Below are 23,302 nucleotides of genomic sequence, written 5' to 3'. Positions count from 1 at the left end.
TATATGCATAAGTACCAATAGCCTAGCACTCAAGTGCTTACAGCTTATTTGCTCTAGTTGGAGATGCAAGGTGAGAGAAGCTCTAACATTAGTGAGAGGATTCTAATACAGAACATAAACTTGCTAGCCTCCTATGCCTACAACCAGCAAGAGATACAAGGACATTTCGCCACCCATGCGCTGCGCCAGTACATTTTGACAAGGACAAATGATGATATCAAACTATGAAGGCAGTGGATCAACTTCGATGAGGGCCTTGTCCCCATTCGACGTGTATGGTAGAATAACCTCTGGGATTCTCCATAAAGTTTCATTTGCTCGCCTAATGAAGTCGGGCGGCAGATTCCCACTTTCGCTAAACGAGAGAGACTTCATATTGAGGAGAAAAGTAGTTAGCTTGCATCTCATGGAAGACCACCCAGGGAGCCTAAGGTCGATTAACACAATCAAATATGTATGCTTACCTTTAAGCTGTTCAAACCTCTCACCCACTCAAGCCCCAGGTCACAAGCCTCGTCGGGTAGGCAAGGATAGTTTTCAACATGATAGAGGAGTATATCATGGCAATTTTCCAGCCATAGTACTTCCAACTTTGCTCCAGGAGCTGGACTGTCATCGTCCTTGTTCGAGTCGTCGAGTTCTCCCTCGATGCCACCCAGCCAATCCAGGAATTCAGACTGAACTCCACGACACGTCCTCAACTTGAGTACTCTCAGATTCGGGTTTCTTTTGACCAACATCATTAGCTGCCAGGGAGTGATACCAGCTCGCTCCATGACTAGACTCTGCAATCCGCGGGGCCCATAATGCGTGGGCTGTCCGATCCCGATCAGAGAGTTCCACGCAGTACTCCCCGGTGCGGGACTCAACCAAGCACTTGGTCGCATGGAACCATCACGAATATGTGGATGTTCAAACCGCAGCGCAAGGTGGTTGAGAACATGTCGGCTATTGACAGCCAGAGCCGTCGCGCCCGTGACGTCGAGATTATATGCCATGAACTCGAGTTTCCGGAGCCCGCGTCCGTAACGATTGACCACCTGCGCCAGGATTCTGTTTTGTTCAGGGACTGTATGCTCATGGGTCCGGGATGTCTCTTGCGTCAGATGTATTCGTCTTTTGAGGTCCTTGACTTTCACTGCGGGCTTGTAGGTCAACGGCGAGGCCCCGTGATTTGCCGCTGACTGAACGATTGATATTCTATAGCTGTCGCCCCGGACATTATCAGCTGAGCCCTCCAGCATCTGTTCTGGTGTCAACCATCCAGCTCGTAGTAGGGAGATAGCCGAATGAGAGCGCTTTTCAAAGACACCTAATCGTAGATCACTGAGGCACAGAGTATGCGACTCAAAGTTGCTGCGGCATGTCTCTCCAAAGGCGAGCAATGATTTAAGAGGCAGGTAAGAGAGAATGTGAAGGATAATTTCCAACGGTAAAGAGCTTATTTTATCAGACATCATGGGGTTCTGCCGGATGTCTCAGCCTGCCGTGGAAACGGTTTCAAAATCGCAAGGGAGTCTGCCAATTAGTTTATAAGCGATGGTCCCCGACACGCCTCGTTTGCACACTAACATTCGCCATCCAGCATGACTGGGACCTTATGTGATTAAGACAGCTAAGATCAGCTGAGTCGTTCGCCGGAGCCGAGAATGGCGCGCTCTTACCTGTCGAATCGTAGCTGAATTATCAGTGTCGCAAGTTTGTTTATACCCGCATCAGCTCCGGTTCCGAAACAACAAGGGTTGTGGAGGGGCGTCTGTTCAATATGAAGAATGATCGGAGCTATTATACCACTATGTGCATGATGTGAGAGAACGAAGAACGCAAGAAAAGAAACGGGGGACGAGAGAGAACGCAAGGATGAGACACCCACGAGGAGTGAGGATGTCCCGTAAATCACGGGGAAATCATTCCATGCAGGTGGGGACTTTTTCTGGCTGCACCATCTAGATCCAATGGCCTCATCGCATCCTCATTGGGACAATGCATATTGAGCTTATGGAAAGGCTCAACCCTTGGCATGAACCGGTCCGGAACAACTGAAGCGATGGAGGCCCTTTGTGGAGGCTAGTCTAAAGGACGACTTCTTTAGTCCCGGTGGGTAACCCGGAGAAAGCCAACAACAACGGCGAGTCAGTCGCCATTGACACTAAAAGGTCAAGGCTAACTGCAATCAAGCCTAGAATAGGTTGCCTTCTCAAGTAGCGAAACAAGGTGGAATTGGACTTTCATATTCATTCTAACGGGGCCAATCTCGAATTTCCCGTTGAACTCTTTCCCCCCTTTTTTTCTTTTCGTTTTTCTTATCCTTGCAGACCGGCTGCTGGGTGATTCGCTGGCTAGACAAAGCCGCGAAGTACGGGAATCCATTCAAATGGAAGATGCGATCGGGTAGCACAGCTGCATGCTGAGCATGGGCGCGCTCATTGTGGGCTATCTGAGTGTGACACCTGAGCCTCACGACCTGCATGAATCACTATCAGCAGTAACCCTATTTTCCTAGGTCTAGGTGCACAGTGCACACCAAAGGACGCCAATGCAGCCGGTACCCCGAAGGTCGGGATGATTATAATAAGAGGGTAGTACTATTGCGGTGATGCTGTAGGGATGCAGCGCCAGTCGCAATGGGCTGAGCTAGCGACTACAGGGCATCGCACGTACAGTACGTACAGTACGTACTGTGGTTACTTGTAGATCTGCCGCGAGCAGTTGCGGGCCCCTCCTCGGGTGAAAAGCACTGACTTCGTTCCATTGATTCCCACACATGACCGAGATCCTCCAATAGCAGGGTGTGGTGAAAGGTTGGTAGCTGATTCAATGAGTACCTCCTAGTAAGAGCTTGTCCTGTGGTCCCGTTTGAGCGTCACGTAGCGAGCGCACATAACGGATGGATGTCTGGGAGGACAATAAAGGAGACATTCCCGGTAATACTGTAACTCGATGTGACAGGCAGCAGGTGACCCAATTCTGAGCCTCGAGCGATTGGCCGTTAACCGCAACGCCTTCTGAATGGAGGGACTAGCCCAGTAAGCCCAGCCTTAAGTCCATCGGTAGTAGTTCAACAATGCAACGACGCAGCGATAGCGCAGTTGTGCTCCTTTTAGGCGCGTGCCGGTAAATTCGGGCTGCTTGTGGCGGGAAGCGTTGGAAGGTCGAGGTTACAATACTGCTTCCCGCCCTATACTCGGGTCGGTTCGGCCAATTTATTAGTTGCTGGTCACATTTTCTCACACTATATGTTTTCATCGCAGAACCAGATGCTATTAACCAGCCTTCAAGAGGAGAAATCAAGGGCAAGGAGTACTTGGCTGAATGGACAATATGGCAGGGAATAGGTAAGAATGGTCAAATGAGGCAAAAAAGGGTAGAATTCGCCCTAGACTCAACATTAGTTGAGCCCAGTGAGGGGGACATGTCCCTTAGCACTGCAGGTGACAGGTAGTTCTTTGATCATTCTGGCATTACTGTATTGCTGTCAGCACTTCCCCACCCACCCCTGTGCTTGTCACGGTTCATCTTACGCACGCCCAGAAGCAAGGGTACTCTGCACTGTTGCTGATCGATTCCCAATGAGACTACTTCTAGGCCCATGCGCCTGTCAACAGTAGAGCTCAAACAAAGACAAATAAAGGCAAGGAAGAGAAAGAAAATAAGCATGTGATACGAGTAAAGCTATACAATTGAGAAGCAAACAACTTCGGCCTATGCATGTATGCATTGTCTCCAGCACTACCCCTCCGCCGAATTGCAATATTCTATACAGAGAGAACAAGAAGCCCGCTATCCTACCCCTGGACCCGGAAAGTACGGCCACTGGCTGTCTTCCTCTCCCGCTCTTCGTTCTCGGGTCTCGCCCGGTTGAGTACTGCCAGGAATTAGTGACATGAACCCAGTCGAAACCCGACCGACATCGAGGCTTACCTTGGAGGAAGTCTGCAGTCCTCTTGCGCATCCGAGTGTGGATGTATGCCTTTCTGATGTGTTAGCGCCTGGTTTATTGGTCCGGAAGCAAGAGCAAGAGCTACCTTGGAGGCTTTGATGTGGTAGTGGAAGTAGTCACGGAAGATCTGGATATGGGAAATGTTTTCATAGCGTCTTTGAGGTGTCAAATGGCGAGGGAAAAGAACTATTCTCAATCAGTGGATGTTGCAAGACAAAGAGAAAGGAATGCTGGGTGCGCAACTTACCAAATGTGACGTAGCTCAGTGTGCCGTCGTTGACGTTCTGCAGACCGGGCACCCCAGCCAACTCGAGAGGTGGATCGTTGCGGAAAAGCACTTGAGGAGCGTTCTGCAGCGTCAACACACGACGTCTGGCATCAACGAACTCCTGCAAGAAGACTTTGCCGAAAATGCGATCCGTTTCCTCCCGGAAGACGGTGCTGAAGATGACTGTGACTCGATCATGGCTGGCCTTGATGTAAATCGCCTCCTCTTCACGGTAATGGATAGCCATTACTTCTCCTCCTTCCTTGACTCCCTGAGGAGCCGATTCTGTGGTGTACCTCGAAGCCTCCTCCGACAGCTTTGCGAATTCGTCGAATGCTCTTTCGAAAGGGGCGGCCATCGCGTTCCGCTTCATCAACGCCAATCGCATGATAAGGTCATTCTTTGCTTCCTGCTCAGCAGGAAGGTTCTCCAAGTCGATCAAGACGGAGAAGTCGTAGCCAGGCTCCGGGTCGACGATATAGGGGCCATACTCCCTTTCCAGCACTTGTTGGGCACCATATTGAACGAGCTCTCGGAAGCACTTGACTTGGATGGAGATGAGTATTTTGGTCTTGGATTCAGGAGTAGACAGATGGAAGGTGACGCCGTCGAAGTCGGAGACGATCTGGTCAATTGAAACTGGGGTGGATCTGTAGTGAGCATCAGGCGACCTGTTAGCTGGGAGCCTGGTGTATGTCGGAGGGGGCGGGGGAAATGGGGGGTGTACCCAGAGAACCGCTCCGTCAAGAGGGAGTGGATAAGCACGTTGTGGTAGTCTAGCAGAAGCATGGTGACAAGCACACTCAAAAGAGGCTGATATGAATCGAAAAGCGCCCGATGTTCTCCCTGGAATGCCTTGGTGATCTGGACTTATCAACAATGGTTCACTGCCACGAGGGGGTAATTACGTTGATGATGCTCGGGGAACGGCAGGCGGTGGGGAGGCTCCGAGTGGTCGCTGTCGCTCTCCGTAGTTGCGGCCGCCATTTGCGCCTATCGATAGCATTCATTCTCCGAGCTCCAAAAATTTTCCAGAGGCACGCACCCAACGATGGTGAAGTCATATTTGTGAGTCTCACGCTCTCCGACTATGCCATATTCATAGAGCATAATCTGACTGCTGACCTGGACAGAAAGTTCGAGCATTCGAAGACTTTCGGGCTCATCGCATCCGGCTCGTCCAATGCGATCTGGGCCCGCGATGAGGATAGCCTGGGTACTGCGCGTCGGACTGGCTCCGGGAGAGCCATTGTGGGCGCAAGTGAAGAAGTCCTTTGCTGGGATGTCAAGAAGGGAGAATTGCTAGGTAGATGGCGAGACTCGGCCTGTAAAGCACAGGTTACAGTGATCACGCATAGCAAGACGGACGAGGATATTTTTGCGGTGGGGTAAGTCTCCATCCTGATTCTTGGATGACCGATGACCCTATTTTAATACTTGTACTTACTTCGTACGTCTCAGTTATGAAGATGGAAGCATCCGCCTCTGGGATTCGCGGACCGAATCCGTCATCATCTCTTTCAATGGCCACAAGTCCGCCATTACCCAACTCGCCTTCGATAACGCCGGAGTCCGTCTGGCGAGTGGTTCGAAAGACACGGACATCATCCTGTGGGACTTGATTGCAGAAGTTGGACTTTTCAAGATGCGTGGGCATACCGACCAAGTCACCTCCTTGAATTTCCTTACACCATCCACCGAATTGCTCAATGCTGCCGGCCTCAGCGATCATGCGGGATTTTTGCTGTCGACGGGAAAGGATGCGCTCATCAAAGTCTGGGATTTGGCTTCGCAGCACTGTATTGAGACCCATGTGGCTCAATCGAATGGTGAATGCTGGAGTTTGGGGCTTTCTCCTGACGAGAGTGGTTGCATCACCGCTGGTAATGACGGAGAACTCAAGGTTTGGTCTATCGATGAGAGTGCTATGATCGAAATTTCCAAGGAGAAAGTCGGATCTGAAGGTCAGAAGATTCTGACGGACAGAGGAACACTCTACCGCACCGGCAAAGATCGCACGATCGGAATCAGCTTCCACCCCCGGTCGGACTACATCGGCATCCACGGTTCGGAGAAGGCAGTTGAGATTTGGCGGATTCGCTCGCAGGTCGAAGTGCAGAAGAGCCTGGCAAGGAAGCGCAAGAGAAGAAAGGAGAAGGATGCGCAGCGTGCTGCAGACAAGGAAGGAGCCGTCGCCGAGACTGACAATAAAACGCCGGACGACGACGCCGCGTCTGCACCGGTTTCTGAGGTCTTCGTACCCCATACTATTGTTCGAACCGGGGGCAAGGTTCGGTCCTTCGACTGGATCAGGGCTAAATCTAGCGGCAAGCTACACCTGTTGGCCGCTACCACGAACAATCAGATTGAGGCCTACAGCGTCGTGACCGCCAACAAGAAGAACAAAGACGAGGACGAGTCGGAGTATACTCGGAACTTGGCAGTCGATATTCCTGGTCACCGCACCGATATCAGATCCGTGGCATTGAGCTCTGATGATCGAATGCTAGCGTCTGCGTCCAACGGCAGCCTTAAGATTTGGAACGTCCGCACCCAAAGCTGTTTGCGTACTCTTGAATGTGGATATGCTCTCTGCTCGGCCTTTCTCCCCGGAGATAAGATTGTTGTTGTCGGAAATAAAGACGGTCAGCTCGAGGTCTTCGATATCGCCTCCTCGACTCTTCTCGATACGATAAAGGCCCACGACGGACCGGTATGGTCGCTGCAGGTTCACCCGGATGGCAAGTCCCTAGTCAGTGGCAGTGCCGACAAGTCTGCCAAATTCTGGAGCTTCCAGGTTGTTCAAGAAGATATTCCTGGAACTAAGAGAACCACGCCGCGACTCAAGCTGGTGCACACAAGGACTCTGAAGGTCTCTGATGACATTCTCAACGTTCGCTTTTCCCCTGATGCCCGGCTGCTTGCTGTGGCCCTCTTGGACAATACCGTCAAGGTGTTCTTCGTCGATTCACTTAAACTGTTCCTCAACCTCTACGGCCATAAACTCCCGGTCCTTAGCATGGACATCTCGTGGGACAGCAAGTTGATTGTTACATGCTCAGCTGATAAGACGGCACGTGTCTGGGGTCTCGATTTCGGTGATTGTCACAAGTCATTCTTGGCACACGAAGACAGTGTTATGGCCGTTGCTTTCGTTCCGAACAACAAAGAAGGGAATGGCCACAACTTCTTCAGTGCTAGCAAGGATCGTTTGATTAAGTACTGGGACGGTGACAAATTTGAACATATTCAGAAGCTGGCTGGGCACCACGGCGAGATCTGGGCGCTAGCTATCAGTCACTCCGGAGAGTTCATTGTCACTGCCAGTCATGACAAGAGCATCCGCACCTGGGAGCAGACCGACGAGCAACTTTTCTTGGAAGAAGAGCGGGAGAAAGAGCTCGAAGAGATGTACGACAACTCCCTCACGGCCTCCCTCGAGCAGGAGGATGGAGAAGACGGAGAGAAGGCCGAAGCCGTCGATGCTGGCAAGCAGACGTCTGCCACGCTCATGGCCGGAGAGAAGATCATCGAAGCCCTGGATCTGGGAATGGAGGATCTGGAGGTTGTGCGCGAGTGGCGTGCTATCAAGGCGAAGCAGCCCAACGCAGCTCCTCCGAAGCGCAATCCCTTGTACATGGCATTGGGAGACGTTTCTGCCGAAAGGCATTTGCTGAACGTTGTCCAGAAGATCCCCGCTGCTGCTCTTCAGGATGCCCTGCTGGTTCTGCCCTTCTCGAAAATCCCGGCTTTGTTCACGTTCCTGAACATCTGGGCCGGTCGTGAATGGAATGTTCCTCTCACCTGCCGTGTCCTCTTCTTCATTCTCAAGACGCACCATCGCCAGATTGTCGCGAGCAAGATGATGCGGCCGATGCTCGACGGCATCCGCGCCAGTCTGCGTCGGGTGCTGGCCCGCCAGAAGGACGAGATGGGTTTCAACATGTCCGCGCTGCAGTTCGTTGGCCAGCAGATCCAAGAGTCGAGCACGAAGGATTACATTGACGAGGCCGCCTACGAGGAACAGGAGGGCATGACTGGCACGGGCAAGAAGCGGCAGTTCATCAGCATTGCTTGAGCACATTCTGTTCAAGTTGATTTGTTTTTACTATCTGTACACGTGCATGTGTTTGGCGTTTCAGACTTGTTGATGGGTCCTCTCTTTTTGGTTACGCATGAAAAGTTCTATATCCGGAAGGTTATGATAGGTTCGACTTAGACTCCATGTAAATTGGATACGATCAATTTAAGCAAGATTCATGGAAAGAAACGCATTGCGAACATATTGTCTTTTTCCTTATCTAACTAATCATGATATAGCCCAGCACTCTACAGCCCAGCAGTTTTCATCAATTAAAGAACCTGTTCTAAGAAGTCGGTCAGCACTGCAACAGACACAACAATCACGCACGCATCAAGCGTACAACAATCCAGACCCAATCGAGACCAGAAGGGAAAAGCGCACAACCCCAACAATCCAAGCGAAGCAAAAAAAAAAAAAAAACAAGAACCCGAGGAAACCCTCCAATCCGGGCTCACCCACACGAACCATCAAACCATGACCGAGGAGAAGAAGCAAAGCCGCAGAAACAACCACTCAGCAGAACCATTATAAGCATCGACGACAGTGAAACAACGTTGGCTTCCTGTCATACCTCTTCCGGCTCTTCCTAATATACCGGTTCTTGATTGCAAAGCTCTCATCATTTAGGTTGTTCTGTAGCTTTCCCCCAATCCTCGGGCATGTTTTGGGGTTCGGGGTTTGGGCAGATTTGCTTGGTTTTGATTCTGGGGTGCGAAGAGATGTAGGGGATGGGGAGTGGAGGGGTGGATGGCATACCTGATTAGTTGGATTAGTTTGTGTAAGGCTTTGTGTGCGTGTGGGAGAATGGGCTGGCTGTGTGGTGTTCTGTGACCAAAGCATAAATGGTCAGACGCTGCAGCTGCAGTGCAGCTTTTGTGGTTGCGTGGGGGAAGCTGGAAAGGAAGAGGAAATGGGAAAATTATTGGGAGGAAGAAATTATTCGCTGGGTTTGCTCGGCGGAATGGTTGGGCCGGGAGTGGGGAGGTGGAAGCTTGCTTAGTCATTAGTTAGTCAGCTGGATGGTGGATAACAGTAGTTATTATACTGATTTGGGTAACAAGTCAACCAGACTACATAGCTTAGTACTTATGTGTTCAAATTCAAGGTTCGGTTTATGGAAATATTATTCTGTGCTAACTCCAACATTGTCAATTACCGCGAGAGCCGGGAAGTAGGGTTGTGGTTGTCCTTGTTGTTAGGTTGAGAGCTACGCATGCTTTTGGAGGACAGTAACTCAGCTCAGTCAAGAGGTGATCAGTTACGAGCAACATTTGTCATGAGATGGATCTTCTCTTTCGACATTCGTAGGAAATTTATAGAGGTTGAAATTATCTTTTCCCGAGTCTCGATGGAAAATATAATTAGTTATGGTATCTCTCTCGAAGCAAAATTTGTGACACCAACGCCTATGCTAAGTGATGAAACTCCGAAGGGATCGCCAAAATTAGGACTCCTGCTTTGCTGTTCCGCAGCTGGAGCAAAACGCCCATTCAATCTCCATGAATGAGCCGCAAGCCCGACACGTCCGCCCCAATCGCCGCTTATTCGCCTGTTCTGGCTCCGTGGACGAGGGTGTTTTGACACGGCCCTTGTTCTTGGAAGTACCTTGCGAAGGGGACGACGGGGACTGGCCGATTGGCCGCTTCTTGCTCTTGCTCTTGCTCTTGCTCTCACTCTTGTCTGTTGCATTGGCCGGACTGGTTATGATAGGTTCAGATACGGATCGGTTCGTCGAAGGCCGCGGCCGCTCCGAGGCGCAGGCATCACAGCAAAGAAACTCAGCAGGATTCTCGAGCGTGCAGGTCGGACACGACCACGGCTGGTTGTACGACCCATCGTCTGATATCAGATTCTCCGGGTTCTGCTGATGCGACGATGCGCCCGGCCTGCTGCCATCTGCAGTCGGAGGCGGGGATAGTGTAGAACGAGGACCGGCAGGATTCTCCTGACTTGGAGGGATATACGAAGGTCCATACTTCTCGCGCTCCTCCTGCTCAATGAGATCGATGACCGCCTCCATGATCGCTCGCTCATTCGCATCGTCCTCTTCTGCCTTGGTTCGGAAGCCATTTCTGGACGCCTCCTCTGCCAGCTCGGCGCTATTGTCGGCGCCCGAGGCACAGCCCTTCATCACTTCGCTGCGTCGCTGTGCGGCAGCTGCAATGACTTGGCGCATGTCTGTACCACGTGCGACGGATGCGCCGCCGAGTCGCTGTCCCGACCCGGCGGAGAGAGACCGTCTTTGCTCGGCGGCGGCTCGGGCCCGTCGACGAGCTTCTTCCACGGGCATGTAACGACCTCCTAAGCGATGACCCTTGGAGAGGAAGCCTTCGCCTGTATAACCCTTCATAGTAAGCTCCAGGTGCTCGTCCCGGAGCTGGTTCCACAGGGCATGGAATTTCTGATTATGTGGTCCATGCACAATATGACAGAGTCTGCAATATAAGTTAGTGACTGGATTTTGCGATGGGAGATTCAGTGAGAGAGGGGGCTCACTTACTCATGAAGCATAGTATCTACAATGGAATCCATGGGTAGGAATTGACGGTCGTCCCCAGCATGACGAAGTCGTAAGCATATCTTTTGGCCATGGTTGTAATTAAGACCAAGAAGATGTCGATCTTGCGGATTCAACTCGGTCAGTAACCCGACCTTCCATTGCCGTCGGCGCATAATAGGCTTGACTATGGAAGCTACCTTCTGAAGCATGAGGAGTGCTTCGTCAGCCCGGGGACGCCTCTTGTCATGGCGGTATTCAGAGATGAGCGGATCTAGTTCGTGCATAGTGGCAAATGTGCTTGACGGTCAGGTAGCTGAAATGTATTCGCACTGTAGTGCTAAGCCGAGATAACTCTGGGAAGAAAGCAAATGATCGAGTGAAAGTTATGTGATGAGAATATTAAGACGGTATGAAGTATTTATGTGCGAGGAACCTATTGCAGGTGCAAGCTACTACTTCCGCCACCCAGGAAATTCACATTTAAGAACCGATCACCAAAAGAGAGGCCCAAAGCTGCTAGAAATTAGGACACAAGGATGCCCAGAGGTAAATGAAGGGAAGAAGTGAAATACTCCGGTCATAAACCAAATCACATTAAAGAAAGATAGTGAGTACTAAAGTTAGTAGGCAGAAAGAAAGGTGTTTCAACAATGCATGGATGGAAGAGACTGGCAGCCCGGATTGCTAATCGCCAGGCGACCTCAGGCACTCAGGCTTCCTACCATGTCACGTGCATTCACTGTATAGATCTGCACCCCTCTTCATCTGTGGCAATCTCATAATAATCTCCTCCTAGTCATGGAAACTATATACAAATACCAGGAAGACAGCCGTAGTGAGCTTAGTATAGAGAAAGGATGCCATGAACGTTGTGCCCGAATCTTATTTTTGTGGTCATCAACTCGACGAAAGATTTGGATATGCAACCCTAAAGCAAATCTTCATCAGAGACAATTCAGCAGCTTCACAAGGAGACAGGTACTGTGTGTGAAGGCCAGCGCAAATAGCCTGAGTCCTCTCTACTCGTGTTACGCCCCCGGCACTTTGTCTTCCAACCCTTAGTGAATGCATTGCTATGGTGGAACCAGTAAGCTGCATTCACACTAAACTCTTGTCTACTTAATTTCTCTCCTCTTATCCTTGAGACACCCACTGATCCCATCTCTCCTCCTCCCAGTCATTCCTCAACAAGCTACAAGCTCCTACTCTACGTAGCCCATATTATCGAACACGCTCTTCGTACTTGATCACAACTCCACAGCATCTCCACCCGAGACAATCGCCAGTTCGGCCAACCGCCAAGATGCGTTGGACCGACGAGAACGAACAGATTGTACAGTCTTTCCCCTCCTATCTCTCCTTCCCTCCCAGTTCTGGTGTATACTAACAGTGACTCTCCTTCTGCTTCCCAGCTCTGGAAGCTCATCTTCGAAACCCAAACCATCACCCTCGACCTGGACAAAGTCGCTCAGGCATGGCGTAAGTCACTACTGGATCCTCCGGGCCTTTTACATGAATGTCCGACATACCACGATCTCGGAAGCTAATCAATTCAAATCCACAGCCGGAGATGACAAGCCCACTCCCAAGGCGATCGAAAGACACTTGGAGAAATACCGCAAGAGCGGAAGTGGAGTCAGCTTCCAGAAAGGCCAGCAGAAGCGAGCTGACGCCGAAGCCGGACCGGCGACTCCTAGCAAGAAACGCAAGAAGGCTGCTAAGAGCGCCAAGGCTGGCAAGGATAAGGAGGAGGATAAGGCGCCTGCTGCTGGTGCTGCTGCGGGCGATGAAGAGTGAAGCTCGTGATGAACAAGATGGGAGGACATTTCAGCGGGTTGCGAAGGTTGAGGAAGCTTATGAAGATTGGTGAAGGGGATTCAGTATTGAGAATAATCTGGGCGGCGTTTGGAGAGCGCGGTTCTGAGATATTCAGAGCGAAGCGTTATCTGGTTGACTACCTTGGCTTATTACCATAGTTGCTGAACCGGTCTGGAACAAACATGCACCGGATGGTCAGACAATGCATGCTTTGCAAGTTGAATGAGCTCCATCTTACCCTTTCTTGCTATGGCTGCCTCGGTAAATCATTATGTTCATTGCGATAGTCTCTTTTTCTGTAGTAGAAAAACGTATGCCCCTGCCTCATAGCGGTTCTCCGGGGCAACTCTCATCTTTCCTCCACGAGCCAGGAACTGCTTTCATGAAACTTTGACATGCCATACTCTGCCAACTAAACTTACAAAATCCTAAGTATCATTGAACCTACCCACTCACACTTATAGCAACGATACGATAGATGTCAACAGTAGAACTAACGCTGTCACTAAGCCTCCAGATGAGACAGGCGATGTCCGCCACTGCCCATCAGCATGAATGGTGCCCAGTAAAACGGACTCGTCCAGTCCAGTTGATCCAATATCATCTTCGACATCTGAAGCAGCCACTCTGCATCCGGCACGAACTCATCAGGACGAGGACCTCCATCGTTAGTCGTTTCCGAGGTCCATGATTCCAGTAAATTATCCACAAATTGGCTCGCCTTCCAACTGTCAAAGTGCAGAAGCTCAGTCTGAGCATCCCTCAATGCCTCCGTCAGTGAAAAATGCTTCTTCTCTTTGAGGTTCCGATAGAAGATTGTCATCATAAGCATGGATGCAAAGTCGCTGACTTCCCACAGTGTACCCATGAAGGCTTGACATCCGGTGCCAAGCACGACGTGAGAGAAGGCCAAAACCTCACTGCCAATGGTTGCTTTTCCGAGTCCACTCAAACATGCCGCGAAGACTATGAGATCTGCCTTGCTTTGGATCTCGGATAAATCCAGAACCCGGAAGTCCTCTCCTATCGAGATCGACGACATAAGAGGATTTTTGAAATCCACCTTGCCATGAGTTCCGATGTGTAGGACGGACGATATACCCCTGATATATTCGCGAAAGTTCTCTCGTGAGAGGCGCGACGCTTCAATTGGCCAGGTGGAGAATATCCGGGCGATGTTTACTGCCTCGATACCTGCCATGTGCAGATCATCCTCATTTCCGGCTCTTGTTTCTGCGGACGAGGGTTCGACAGGTGACTTCGCAAACACTGTTACTGTTGGTTCCGATAATCGCGACGCCGACTGCCGCTGAGAGACATAGTACAAAACTGTCAGACTGGGGATTTGTGATACCGATGCATGTACAATCAATGGTTTGCCATCGAAGAGAAGGGCAGAGAAAGGAAATGCCGTGAAAGGCTCAGACACAGAAAAGACGACATGCGACTTCAGTCTGATCGTGCCTGCAAACGGCGTCAACAATACTGAGGATATCTCTGCGGACAACTCGTTGAGAACCCGCTTGCGGGTGTCTTCCTCCTCTCCTCGATACCCGGTCATTTCTTTGAGAACCTGCATGAACCGCATGGCAGGCATCTGCATGTCAACAGAGCGCGCAGCTCCGTGGTGAACTTTCTGAATTCCGTTCCTGGTAATCGCAAATGCCACAAAGCCTTGAACCCCAAAGGTGGCCTCTATCACTACTGCATCGTCGTTAATATTTTGATAAAGTAACTGGGGCTCAACTGTAGAGCTCGCTGCAGCAATAAACCCAGTAGTAGATGAAGAAGTCCCGCTGCCTTCCAATTCACCAATCTCTTTCTGAAGCTGAGAGAGTTCTTCCTCTTGCTCGGAGCTGGGGCGGTCTAGAGCGAGCAGCACTCTGAGGGCTCGTTGCTTATATATGGCTTCCGAAAGTAAAGCCATTCTTTTGTCAGACTCTCCTTCGTCACCCGATCCAACTTGTAATGAGTCAAGTACAACACGAGCTCTGCTTTCTTCTAGGAAAAGCAATGCATGTTCTAGCCAGGAGATACTCCCAGGATGTCCATGCTTATACTGAGTCAACACGGCCAGCGGAACACCGGCTTCCTGGCAACGAAGACAGGCGCGTGCTAGATCTAAAAATACTTCGTAAGTCCACCTAGACATTGTGTTTCCAATCCTGGCATCAACATCAGTAGTATGTGAACGGCGGAGCTCAATGAGCTGACGTGCCTCGAGTAAGTGACGAAAGGCTTTTTGGGGGCAATGATTATTGAGCAAAATTGTGCCATAGTTCCCGAGTCGGTAAGAGTAATTGTAGATATTCTCGAAGGTCCAGTCGAAGAAATCCGGAGCTATTTTTGTGATCAGATTGACTACCCTGAATGCCCTGTCTAAGTCGTTTCCATGGATTGTAAACATCAGAGCATTCTCAGCTATAGCGGGGAAGGTGGTTTTAAGCGCCCTCCCCTGGAGATATTCTTCCAGGCTTCCTCCAAAGAGCATGTTATCACTGATGCCGTCCAGTATAGACCGGGCTTTGGCTCGGTCTCCGATGTGAGCACAGGCCAATATGCGGTACAGATCTCGCGTGTAAACCAGCTCCATCTGTTCAGCATCGCTCACAAAGCGGCGAAGAGTCTTTCTAGCTCTATCAACGTTTCCTTCCAAAAGGTCTTCACGACTCTTGATATCAGCCGAAGCATACCTGAGTCTGATTGCATGATGAGCCATTGTTTCTTTCCACAACCCTCTTAGCCTAGTCTGCGAGTATCCGAATTCGGGGAGTGATAGGCCAGAGCCATTTTTCTGCTCGATAGTTGCGATAAAGTGCTGAAAGCTTTCATCCTGCTCAACAAAACCGAAAAGCTTCTTCTGCCAATTGCCGAGGGCTTGGAAATCCTCTAGGCGAAGGAATATTTGGCTTATATTGGTCTCAAACGTCCAAAGCGTATTGAACTTACTCGCAAGTACGGTCTTCCGGTCAGCCATCCCCAACGGCGTATCGGGTGCATCATTCAAGATTCTGTCGTATGTGTCACTGACAGAATCTATCATAGCTAGCGCCTTGGGTGCCACTATCTTTACTGCTGTGTCGTTGAACATATCGTGATACGCCGCTGCCCGAGACATCAGAGTCTGAAATTTGGGAATCACATCGTTGGTAGCATCAAACACCTCATATGCACACTCCCAGGCAGAAAGAGCAGTATCTAATCTGCCAAACCTATTCCACTCATGGTAAGCGAAGCGCATCATGAGAAGCCCGAGGCCATGTGCCATCAGTTCGTTTCTGGCTTCGACTCCCCACTTTCCAATTTCTTGTGCCATGGCTTTAGTCTTGCTTACCTCTCCTCTCGTTATACTGAGAAGAATTCGGTGAGCATCAGCTAATCGAGTATTGGCCTCGTCTCTGGCAAAGAGAGCATGTGCTTGGCGCAACTTTTCCTCTGCCTCATCAAGTAAGCCAACGCTCTGTTTATTCGCGCCGCAGAGATGACGTTGTTCGTTGTGTAAGCAGCAGGCCTGCCGAAGCAATGTTGCGGCCTGACCTCTCTTGCACTTCCCCTTCTGAAAGAGACTCAGCGCCGATGCGTAAGAATCCCTCGCCTGTGATGTGTAGTCGAATTTGAGATCGAAATCAATGGGATCCCATAGGGTATCCCCCCCGACTGCTGATGAAGATTCTACGAGTACCATATTGAGAGAGATTGGGCTTGCAAATGGAGGGCTCAAAAAAGCATCGCCTTCCATAAGCTTGCAGTTGGCCATTCCCACCTGGTCTCCTCGGCCTTCGTACACTCGAAATAGGTCCATCAAAGCAGCTGCCTGGTTTGGATGTTGACAGGCTATGTGTAAATCGACTATTGCCCGCGACAAATATTCGGCGATGGTAGTTGCACCCCCAGATTCTGCCAGGCCCCGGTAGTTGATCAAGAACTTGGCGCTCTCCGGAATGACTGTTTCCCAGTCCAAAGTATCAGAGCGCTTCGACGGAAGACCTGGGAATAATGGATGATATGTAGACACCAAGTTCCTTGTTTGCATCGGCAACCATTGCACCGCGCCTAGTATTTGACAGAGAAACTGATCACGAGGACTGCCCGAAGGGAAGTGTCGCTGGAAATTCTCTGTAAACTTGGCCATCATAGCATTTGGTCCAATAATGTCGCTGAGGGTGTTGAGATTGATAGGTCTTCCTCTCTCGTGGAAGAAGCGAAGCGAAGGTGGATAGCGCCGATAGTGATCGCATAGCAGAGTGTAGTTGGTATAGCGCAGACCCCATTCTGGAGGTAGCTGGCCGAGAAGATTGTACAGAATGTTCAAGCTTTCCTGGGCGTCTCGTAACCTGCCTGTCAGAATGGAATAAATGGACAAGCATCGCAGGTACTCTGCGTAAGGCTCTGGCTCAGGAGTGGGGTCACTTGGCTTGGCTTGCTGCAATGCCTCCCAAGCAGCATCCAAATCCCCGCGATATTCCTCGGCGAAAAGTGATCGATCGCAAAGGTCGAGAAAGAGTTCAAAGTCCATGACCGTTGCGTTTGCTAGTGGGGTTTTCGTGCAGGCTTTCAGCAGTCAAGCATGTCAAGAAGAGAAGTCAGAAACCCTCTGGGATGGGGGTGTCTGGAAATGATGATGAACTCGCTAAGCTTGTTTGCTTAGGCTGCCTTCGCCAGGAATTACTCGATCTGGCAGGAATGGGGATGGATTTCAGCCGCACTGATCGAGCCCCGCGCGGGCCGCCATGTCAAGACATGTCAAGACATGTCAGGAACATGTTAAGATATCCACTGGACCCATAAACACCTTGTTGTCAATTAACTCTGATTGTGAAAATCTTACGCCACTCCGTACTGCACTGGACATTATCCTCCAGAGTCAAGCTTCTCCATTTTGCAAATCATGGCAGCGAGTGACGACTCTTCCTTCTATCTCTATGGAGTGGGCGAGAAACCAGAGGCTTTGACCCTTGGCTCCTTGGTGCTGGAAAAGTATTGGCAGCCACTGGCAGCGCGTCACTATACTCATGATCTGCTCAGGTAAGGCAGTCAACGTCAACCTAAGCACCTTACAGTGTTAGCTAACTATTTGCGCAGTGAGGAAGCTTTGCAAGAACATACTTATGCAAGTGACTTCGCCAATGTGGTCTTTCGTGGTTCCTCTCGCACTTCTCCTGGTTTTGGTCTCAGCGGTGGCGATATAATTGATCTCCGTCTAGCATATAACAAGGAGCTCGAGCGTATAGTCACCGCAAGGAAGGGGAGGCGGATTATTCTGAAAGAGTATGTCAATTTGCTGCCCATACAGATGATTCATGGATTGCTCAGACTCACATATGGGCCATAGTCCGGAATCCTTCCTTATGACTTCGGTTCTCAATACTCCACAAGCACAGCAGAAACTCAAACTTTGGCTCTCCGCAGCCCGCAGCTCCTATCTTCTCAACTTCAAATTCGCGCGCCGCCCGAAGATCTGGCTTCTTACCGGCCTATATCTTCTGGAAGGTACCCGCACGATTGTGTCGCGGAGCCAGTCAAATCAAGTCTCGGTAGGTATCTCATCTGCGGTCATTGGGGCACTGTCGAGTGTGCCTGTGGGCGGCTCGGTGAAGCTGGGCCAGGGTACATCTTGGGAGGTTGCCATGGAGGTTGAAGATGAGCACGTCTGGGCAGCTCAGTTCCGGTTGCTGGATGCCAAGTTTATCAAATTGGGTAGCAATGGTGTGGACGGGATTACGCTGCCAATGTCGATGGGGCTATATCGAGACATCATGTCGGTGAACACGGTTCGTGGTGGAGGAAGAGATGGAGTTGAGTTGCAACTCCTGGGTGAAGAAGATGATGAAGATGATGAAGATGAGCAGGAGAATGACTCGGGCGACGATCAGGACAGCCAGGAGATGGCGGAGTATGAGAAGCGGCTGGAGGATACCATTCGGTTGTTCGAGAAGGCGCCGAAGCGCCTGCTGGGGTAGCTATACTATATAGGTCCACGGCTATCTTGTATCTTTTGACACTTGGAAACACAGCAGAATTGTGTTCGTTGAGTGCATGGGTTTCAGTTGATATAGAACCGTCTGAAGTGGGGTGCACAATCGTCGTGTTTGTGGTTGGAGTATAGTTGCAAATATATACATATACTTCTGGCTTTCGAAAACGCTATCCTTGCGGTATGAGTGTGTCATGCAGACTGAAAATGAATCAGTTCAATATGAAACCAAAGTATCGAAGGTAGTGACACATCAACACGCCAATACATACTCAGGAATGATCGGGGATGGTCCATCCATAGGGCGAAGACGCTCATGTGACCGGCCCGCCGATAAGTTGGAGGATCCAGTTTATTCCTCGATCTTTTTATCCACCACCCACCCCCATCTCCATCCAACGGCTGCCCCGTTTGAGTGCAGCAAACCATCATCACCATGACCAGTGACGACCAGTTCTTTTTCGACTATGTGAGCTCTACTCTTCCAGCCTGCACATTTACCGCGCACTGACCCGATTTTTTTTCTTGCTTGTCGCAGCTGGCATCGATACCGCATGACGTAAGGCGATATTCTCATCAGGTCGCCGATTCTATCGATCGTCAAGTCGACCACGCCGCAAACGCAATACGTGATACCCTGTCCAATCAGAGATGGCTGCCTTCTACGGTCCGCCCTTCACCCAAGTACCGACCAAACCCGGTCATATCACAGTCTTTGGTTGATCGCGTGCATGGTTGGGTTTTGCATAACCGAGCATGGAGCGCGGCGATCCTCGCCTTCGTTGGAACCACCTGCGTCCTGTATTATGGTAACAAAAAGTTTAATGGGAAACGGCGGCGAGCAAGGAGGGCCGGGAATGGCGCCCGCAAGGAGATCGTGGGTACGCATAGGACCAGAACCTGAATGACAAGCTGCGCAAACATCTAACTTATCGCAATAGTTATCGCGGGATCGGCGCACGAACCGATGACTCGAGCGATCGCATCTGATCTTGAGCGTCGGGGATACATTGTCTATGTTACAGTCTCGTCCAGCGACGAAGAACAGATTATCCGAAGTGAAAGTCGCGAAGACATCCGGTCCCTCTGGCTTGACCTCTCCACCGTAAGAGCGAAACACTACTTCCACTTCCGTCTCCAAACACCCTTGACTAACGCAACCATCACGGCCACAGACATCTCCCAACCCGTCTGGAATCCACCCCTCCCTCAGCGAAATCCACGCCCTCATCACCCAACCACAATCTCCCATCGCCGGTCTCCAGCCTCACACCTGCCAGCTGAGCGGGCTCATCCTAGTCCCCTCGCCCAACTACACCAGCGGCCCCGTCGCGACAATCCCGCCGTCAACTTGGATCGACACAATTAACACGCGCCTTCTCTCCCCTATCCTCACCACCCAACTATTCCTTCCCCTCCTCCATGTCCGCAACAATCACAGCACCATCATCGTCGCCTACCCCACAATTTCCTCGTCCCTCTCCGCGCCCTTCAGCGGGCCGGAAGTCGCGACCACCCGCGCGCTGTCCGGATTCGCCACCTCCCTCCGCCGCGAGTTGACATCCAATTCGAACCTCCACGTTGTCGAGCTGAAGCTCGGCAACATCGACCTCGGACCATCGTACCGGACCCCGCAGGGCCACATCGCCGGCACGGAGGTGCTGGGCTGGAGTGTCCAGCAGCGCTCGCTGTATGCATCGCAGTACTTGAATAGCATTGAGGCGCGGCCCGCCGCGTCGGCAGGCCCGAGTCTCATCCGAGGATCTTCTGCACGCACCCTGCATTACGCTGTGCAGGATGCGTTGGAGGCGCCGGCCAAGAATCTGTTCGGGCGGCGCGGCAGCAAGAAGGCCGTCATGTATGTCGGACGGGGCGCAAGGACGTACAGCATAATCGGGGAATGGGTACCCGCAGGATTGGTGGGTTGGATGTTGGGATTGCGGTCGTCGTCGCAGCAGCAGCAACAGCAGCAGCTCCATCACCACATTCAACCGCAGCAGACGACTTTCTCATCGTCGCCACGGGAAAGTTCAACCAGCACGGGGAGTAGCAGTGAGACGAGCAGCTGGGAGCGGCTTTGATATACTGCCGACATCCCGCGAATCTCGCCAAACTAATAAGTTGGAGTATCCCTTTCCCCCCACACCCGTCCTCACCTTGGCTATCGCTACGGACCTTTTTCTTTGGATCTAATACCATTCTCATCTCATCTCATCTCATGCATTATAATGAAGCTATGAATATAACCCAAAACCACAGAATCCATAGTTTTCTGATCATAGAAAACCAATCGCTCCCCTTTCTTTCAAACATTACGTTATGATCCCCCCTACATTTGCCCCCTTCCCATAGCTATCTCACCCCAGCTGTGATCTGTTTCAAACCTGCAAAGTAGAAACCTCGGCCACCTCCGGCTGCTCATCCTCCATCACCTTCCCCGAATCGCGCACCGACCGCTTTACCTTCCCATGCGTCAACCGGCGCCGCAACCAGATGGCGCCCCACGACAGGAAAAAGAACACCAGGATCGCCGCGAGAATGGCAAAGCAGTAGCCGGTGACCTTGCCGCTGTGCTGGCCATGGGCGCCGGGGTCGAGGAAACTGTAGGTGTAGAAGCCCTCGGTGTGATAGGTGAGGTAGGCCAACGAGACGTAGAGCAGGAGGATGAAGATGAGGACGGCCAAGCTGAGGAACGGGTGGGGGTTAGTGGTGGCGAGGAGGATCTCCAGCAGGGCATAGAGGGAGTTGAGGCCGTGTTGGGAGATCTTCACGACATCATTGGGTCAGTTTTTTTTTTGGCGAGAACAATGCACTCGTGTTCGTTTTCTCGGGTTCAGGTTGGGAACAAAGAAGAACGAAACTCTGTTTTATATAAGGTCTTGGGGATCAACTTACGTTCTGCCAAGCAGGCTCGACGGTGGTATACCACGGCGGGGAGTAGAGGATCCCCCAGAAGACGACGGTGACGAGGAAAGGGTAGGTGGTGACGGTGGTGTAGAAGAGCCCGTGGAGGGCGCGCAGGGCGCGCGGCCCGCGGTCGAAGAGCACCGAGCGGCCCGTCAAGGCGTAGCAGGTGGTGTGGATGGCGGCGGTGAGCATGTAGAAGCCGATGCCCCAGTAGGTCAGCCAGGTGAAGTAGCTGAAGCTCTCGCCGATCGCGTAGCGCTCGCCGTGCGTGCCGTACCAGCCCCAGATGGTGAAGATGGTGGTGAAGATGTAGAGGGCGATCAGGCCGCGCAGGCAGGCCAGCGCCAGCGGGGGAAGCAGCCACGATGTCTCGTAGACGTGCTTGTGGTCGAGCGCGGGGTCGACGCCCAGGAGGTCGACGCCCAGGAGGTCGTAGATCGACCGGTTCCGGAGTCGGTTCATGATGGAGATGATGACTCTCCTGATCGTGCGTACAGCTGGCCTGTCTGTTGGGATTAGGGCTTTGTTGAAGCTGATCGGTAGATCCTCTTCCTCCCCCACAGTGCGTCGTGAAGAAAAGAAACGTATAGGTAGGTAGGCAGGTAGGGAGGTAGGGAGCCCTGAGGTTAGGTGTTTGCGCCAGGAAAAGAACGATACTTCAGCAAGACTCGACCGACTATCTGCCTATAGCCCGAATAGCAGAGATTTTATTAGGAGCTCCCATTGCGTGGAGAGTCGGAGTCCTTTCTTTTCCTTTCCTTTCCTTAGTTTAGTTGTTCGAATGTCTTTATTAACCTCGTGCTGCTAAAGCCTAAGCTTCTGCGGAGTACGGCCGAGTTTGGCGCTGATTGGACGGGAGAGAGAGTCTTTGTCTCCGCTGGAGATGAAGAACCGCGTTTGCTCCTCCCACTAAACTAAGCCCAGCTGATCGGTGTTACATACCTTATTACTTCTCGTGGTCTCTGCTACCTTTCCGTTCCTCTTTTTTTTTTTTTTTTTTTTTCTTTTCCCTCCTCTCGCTCTCTCGTCATATATTTTCTCTTTCTGCCCCGACTCACCACGGTCCTCCGGTGACTGACCGGGTGCGGACTGGTACTTCGAAACTAGGCAGTACCCTAGCGCAGACTTTCCAATGGTGGGTGCTTAGGGCAGAGACTCAGAGACAGACAATTGAATTTGCTTAGTGGTGCCTCCGGGCGGGCGGCCCTCCAGCATTCCAACGGCTGTCGTTCAGACGGACAGACGAACAACGGGGTTTGAGGGGGTCTTGTTGTGTCTCATGTCTGCAGCTCTTACCGTGACCTCTTTTCCCCTGTTGGATTCTCCTGTTGGTGCATGGTGCTTAGGAATTAGCTACCTTGTAAATTAATCGATCGATGTTGGTCTTGATGGCAACAAGAGAAGCAATGTCATAGTGAGCACTGTGGAACTCCAACTCTCATCCATCCCATCATCATCATGTGTGACGGGACTCATGGAATCCATGACTGGCGGATGCTGGGCTGTCTCAATATGGATTTTCCCCCGGCGTCTTAAATTCCGGCCGAAGGACAACCAATCACGGTTCAACTGTGCCTGGTTTCGGACCCCCCCAAACCAGAAAAAAGCAATCTAGACCGGAGACACTGCAGTATCGATAGATTAATCAGGCAATGAGATCTTGAAGCCTTGGAGCCACTTGGAAGGCTTTATTGACTCATCCCGTACAGCGAACCATGATCTCCATAAGGAAAATTTTTATGCTTGACAGTACGAGTTGTGAGAGTAGTAAGTCCGGTTGGGTGAACTTCTGAAACAAAGGGGGAGGGGGG

At 51.2% G+C, this 23,302-nt stretch overlaps 9 protein-coding genes across 9 annotated transcripts; 4 read left to right on the top strand and 5 right to left on the bottom strand.

Moving 5' to 3' along the window:
- Nucleotides 1–222: 222 nt before the first annotated feature.
- BO66DRAFT_330030 (F-box protein) lies at nucleotides 223–1,457 on the bottom strand (the record flags this gene model as incomplete). The annotated part of the gene is made up of 2 exons (XM_025644045.1): nucleotides 223–369; nucleotides 465–1,457. 2 exons carry the CDS (start codon nucleotides 1,455–1,457, stop codon nucleotides 223–225), a joined length of 1,140 nt encoding a protein of 379 aa, XP_025500829.1.
- A 2,073-nt stretch (nucleotides 1,458–3,530) lies between these two features.
- BO66DRAFT_394045 (actin-related protein 2/3 complex subunit 2) lies at nucleotides 3,531–5,055 on the bottom strand. The gene is made up of 5 exons (XM_025647894.1): nucleotides 4,936–5,055; nucleotides 4,188–4,858; nucleotides 4,026–4,126; nucleotides 3,922–3,970; nucleotides 3,531–3,865 (listed from the first exon to the last, which is right to left on the bottom strand). Exons 1-5 carry the CDS (start codon nucleotides 4,995–4,997, stop codon nucleotides 3,786–3,788), a joined length of 963 nt encoding a protein of 320 aa, XP_025500828.1. The 5' UTR covers nucleotides 4,998–5,055; the 3' UTR covers nucleotides 3,531–3,785.
- Nucleotides 5,056–5,248: 193 nt separating this feature from the next.
- Nucleotides 5,249–8,475, top strand: BO66DRAFT_430811 (snoRNA-binding rRNA-processing protein DIP2). Its single transcript, XM_025650546.1, has 3 exons — nucleotides 5,249–5,276; nucleotides 5,342–5,596; nucleotides 5,670–8,475. Exons 1-3 carry the CDS (start codon nucleotides 5,260–5,262, stop codon nucleotides 8,284–8,286), a joined length of 2,889 nt encoding a protein of 962 aa, XP_025500827.1. The 5' UTR covers nucleotides 5,249–5,259; the 3' UTR covers nucleotides 8,287–8,475.
- Nucleotides 8,476–9,588: 1,113 nt separating this feature from the next.
- Nucleotides 9,589–11,426, bottom strand: BO66DRAFT_430810 (metalloendopeptidase WSS1). The gene is made up of 2 exons (XM_025650545.1): nucleotides 10,793–11,426; nucleotides 9,589–10,727 (listed from the first exon to the last, which is right to left on the bottom strand). Exons 1-2 carry the CDS (start codon nucleotides 11,074–11,076, stop codon nucleotides 9,737–9,739), a joined length of 1,275 nt encoding a protein of 424 aa, XP_025500826.1. The 5' UTR covers nucleotides 11,077–11,426; the 3' UTR covers nucleotides 9,589–9,736.
- A 518-nt stretch (nucleotides 11,427–11,944) lies between these two features.
- On the top strand, nucleotides 11,945–12,589 carry BO66DRAFT_458467 (uncharacterized protein; the record flags this gene model as incomplete). The annotated part of the gene is made up of 3 exons (XM_025652215.1): nucleotides 11,945–12,125; nucleotides 12,205–12,271; nucleotides 12,357–12,589. Exons 1-3 carry the CDS (start codon nucleotides 12,096–12,098, stop codon nucleotides 12,587–12,589), a joined length of 330 nt encoding a protein of 109 aa, XP_025500825.1. The 5' UTR covers nucleotides 11,945–12,095.
- Nucleotides 12,590–12,998: 409 nt separating this feature from the next.
- BO66DRAFT_394042 (CHAT domain-containing protein) lies at nucleotides 12,999–17,171 on the bottom strand. Its single transcript, XM_025647893.1, has one exon. The coding sequence runs from the start codon at nucleotides 17,124–17,126 to the stop codon at nucleotides 13,116–13,118; it is 4,011 nt and encodes a 1,336-aa protein (XP_025500824.1). The 5' UTR covers nucleotides 17,127–17,171; the 3' UTR covers nucleotides 12,999–13,115.
- Nucleotides 17,172–17,364: 193 nt separating this feature from the next.
- BO66DRAFT_379944 (uncharacterized protein) lies at nucleotides 17,365–18,719 on the top strand. Its single transcript, XM_025645882.1, has 3 exons — nucleotides 17,365–17,635; nucleotides 17,693–17,878; nucleotides 17,943–18,719. Exons 1-3 carry the CDS (start codon nucleotides 17,499–17,501, stop codon nucleotides 18,568–18,570), a joined length of 951 nt encoding a protein of 316 aa, XP_025500823.1. The 5' UTR covers nucleotides 17,365–17,498; the 3' UTR covers nucleotides 18,571–18,719.
- A 249-nt stretch (nucleotides 18,720–18,968) lies between these two features.
- BO66DRAFT_394040 (DUF1776 domain-containing protein) lies at nucleotides 18,969–20,902 on the top strand. Its single transcript, XM_025647892.1, has 4 exons — nucleotides 18,969–19,053; nucleotides 19,123–19,465; nucleotides 19,526–19,689; nucleotides 19,760–20,902. Exons 1-4 carry the CDS (start codon nucleotides 19,021–19,023, stop codon nucleotides 20,663–20,665), a joined length of 1,446 nt encoding a protein of 481 aa, XP_025500822.1. The 5' UTR covers nucleotides 18,969–19,020; the 3' UTR covers nucleotides 20,666–20,902.
- Nucleotides 20,797–22,307, bottom strand: BO66DRAFT_355460 (uncharacterized protein). The gene is made up of 2 exons (XM_025644856.1): nucleotides 21,480–22,307; nucleotides 20,797–21,349 (listed from the first exon to the last, which is right to left on the bottom strand). Exons 1-2 carry the CDS (start codon nucleotides 21,951–21,953, stop codon nucleotides 20,963–20,965), a joined length of 861 nt encoding a protein of 286 aa, XP_025500821.1. The 5' UTR covers nucleotides 21,954–22,307; the 3' UTR covers nucleotides 20,797–20,962.
- Nucleotides 22,308–23,302: the final 995 nt, after the last annotated feature.

The sequence above is a fragment of the Aspergillus aculeatinus genome, assembly GCF_003184765.1.
Source record: "Aspergillus aculeatinus CBS 121060 unplaced genomic scaffold BO66scaffold_45, whole genome shotgun sequence".
Lineage (NCBI taxonomy): Eukaryota > Fungi > Ascomycota > Eurotiomycetes > Eurotiales > Aspergillaceae > Aspergillus > Aspergillus aculeatinus.
Note: the sequence above shows the minus strand (reverse complement) of the source record. Positions and strands in the feature narration are given on the sequence as shown.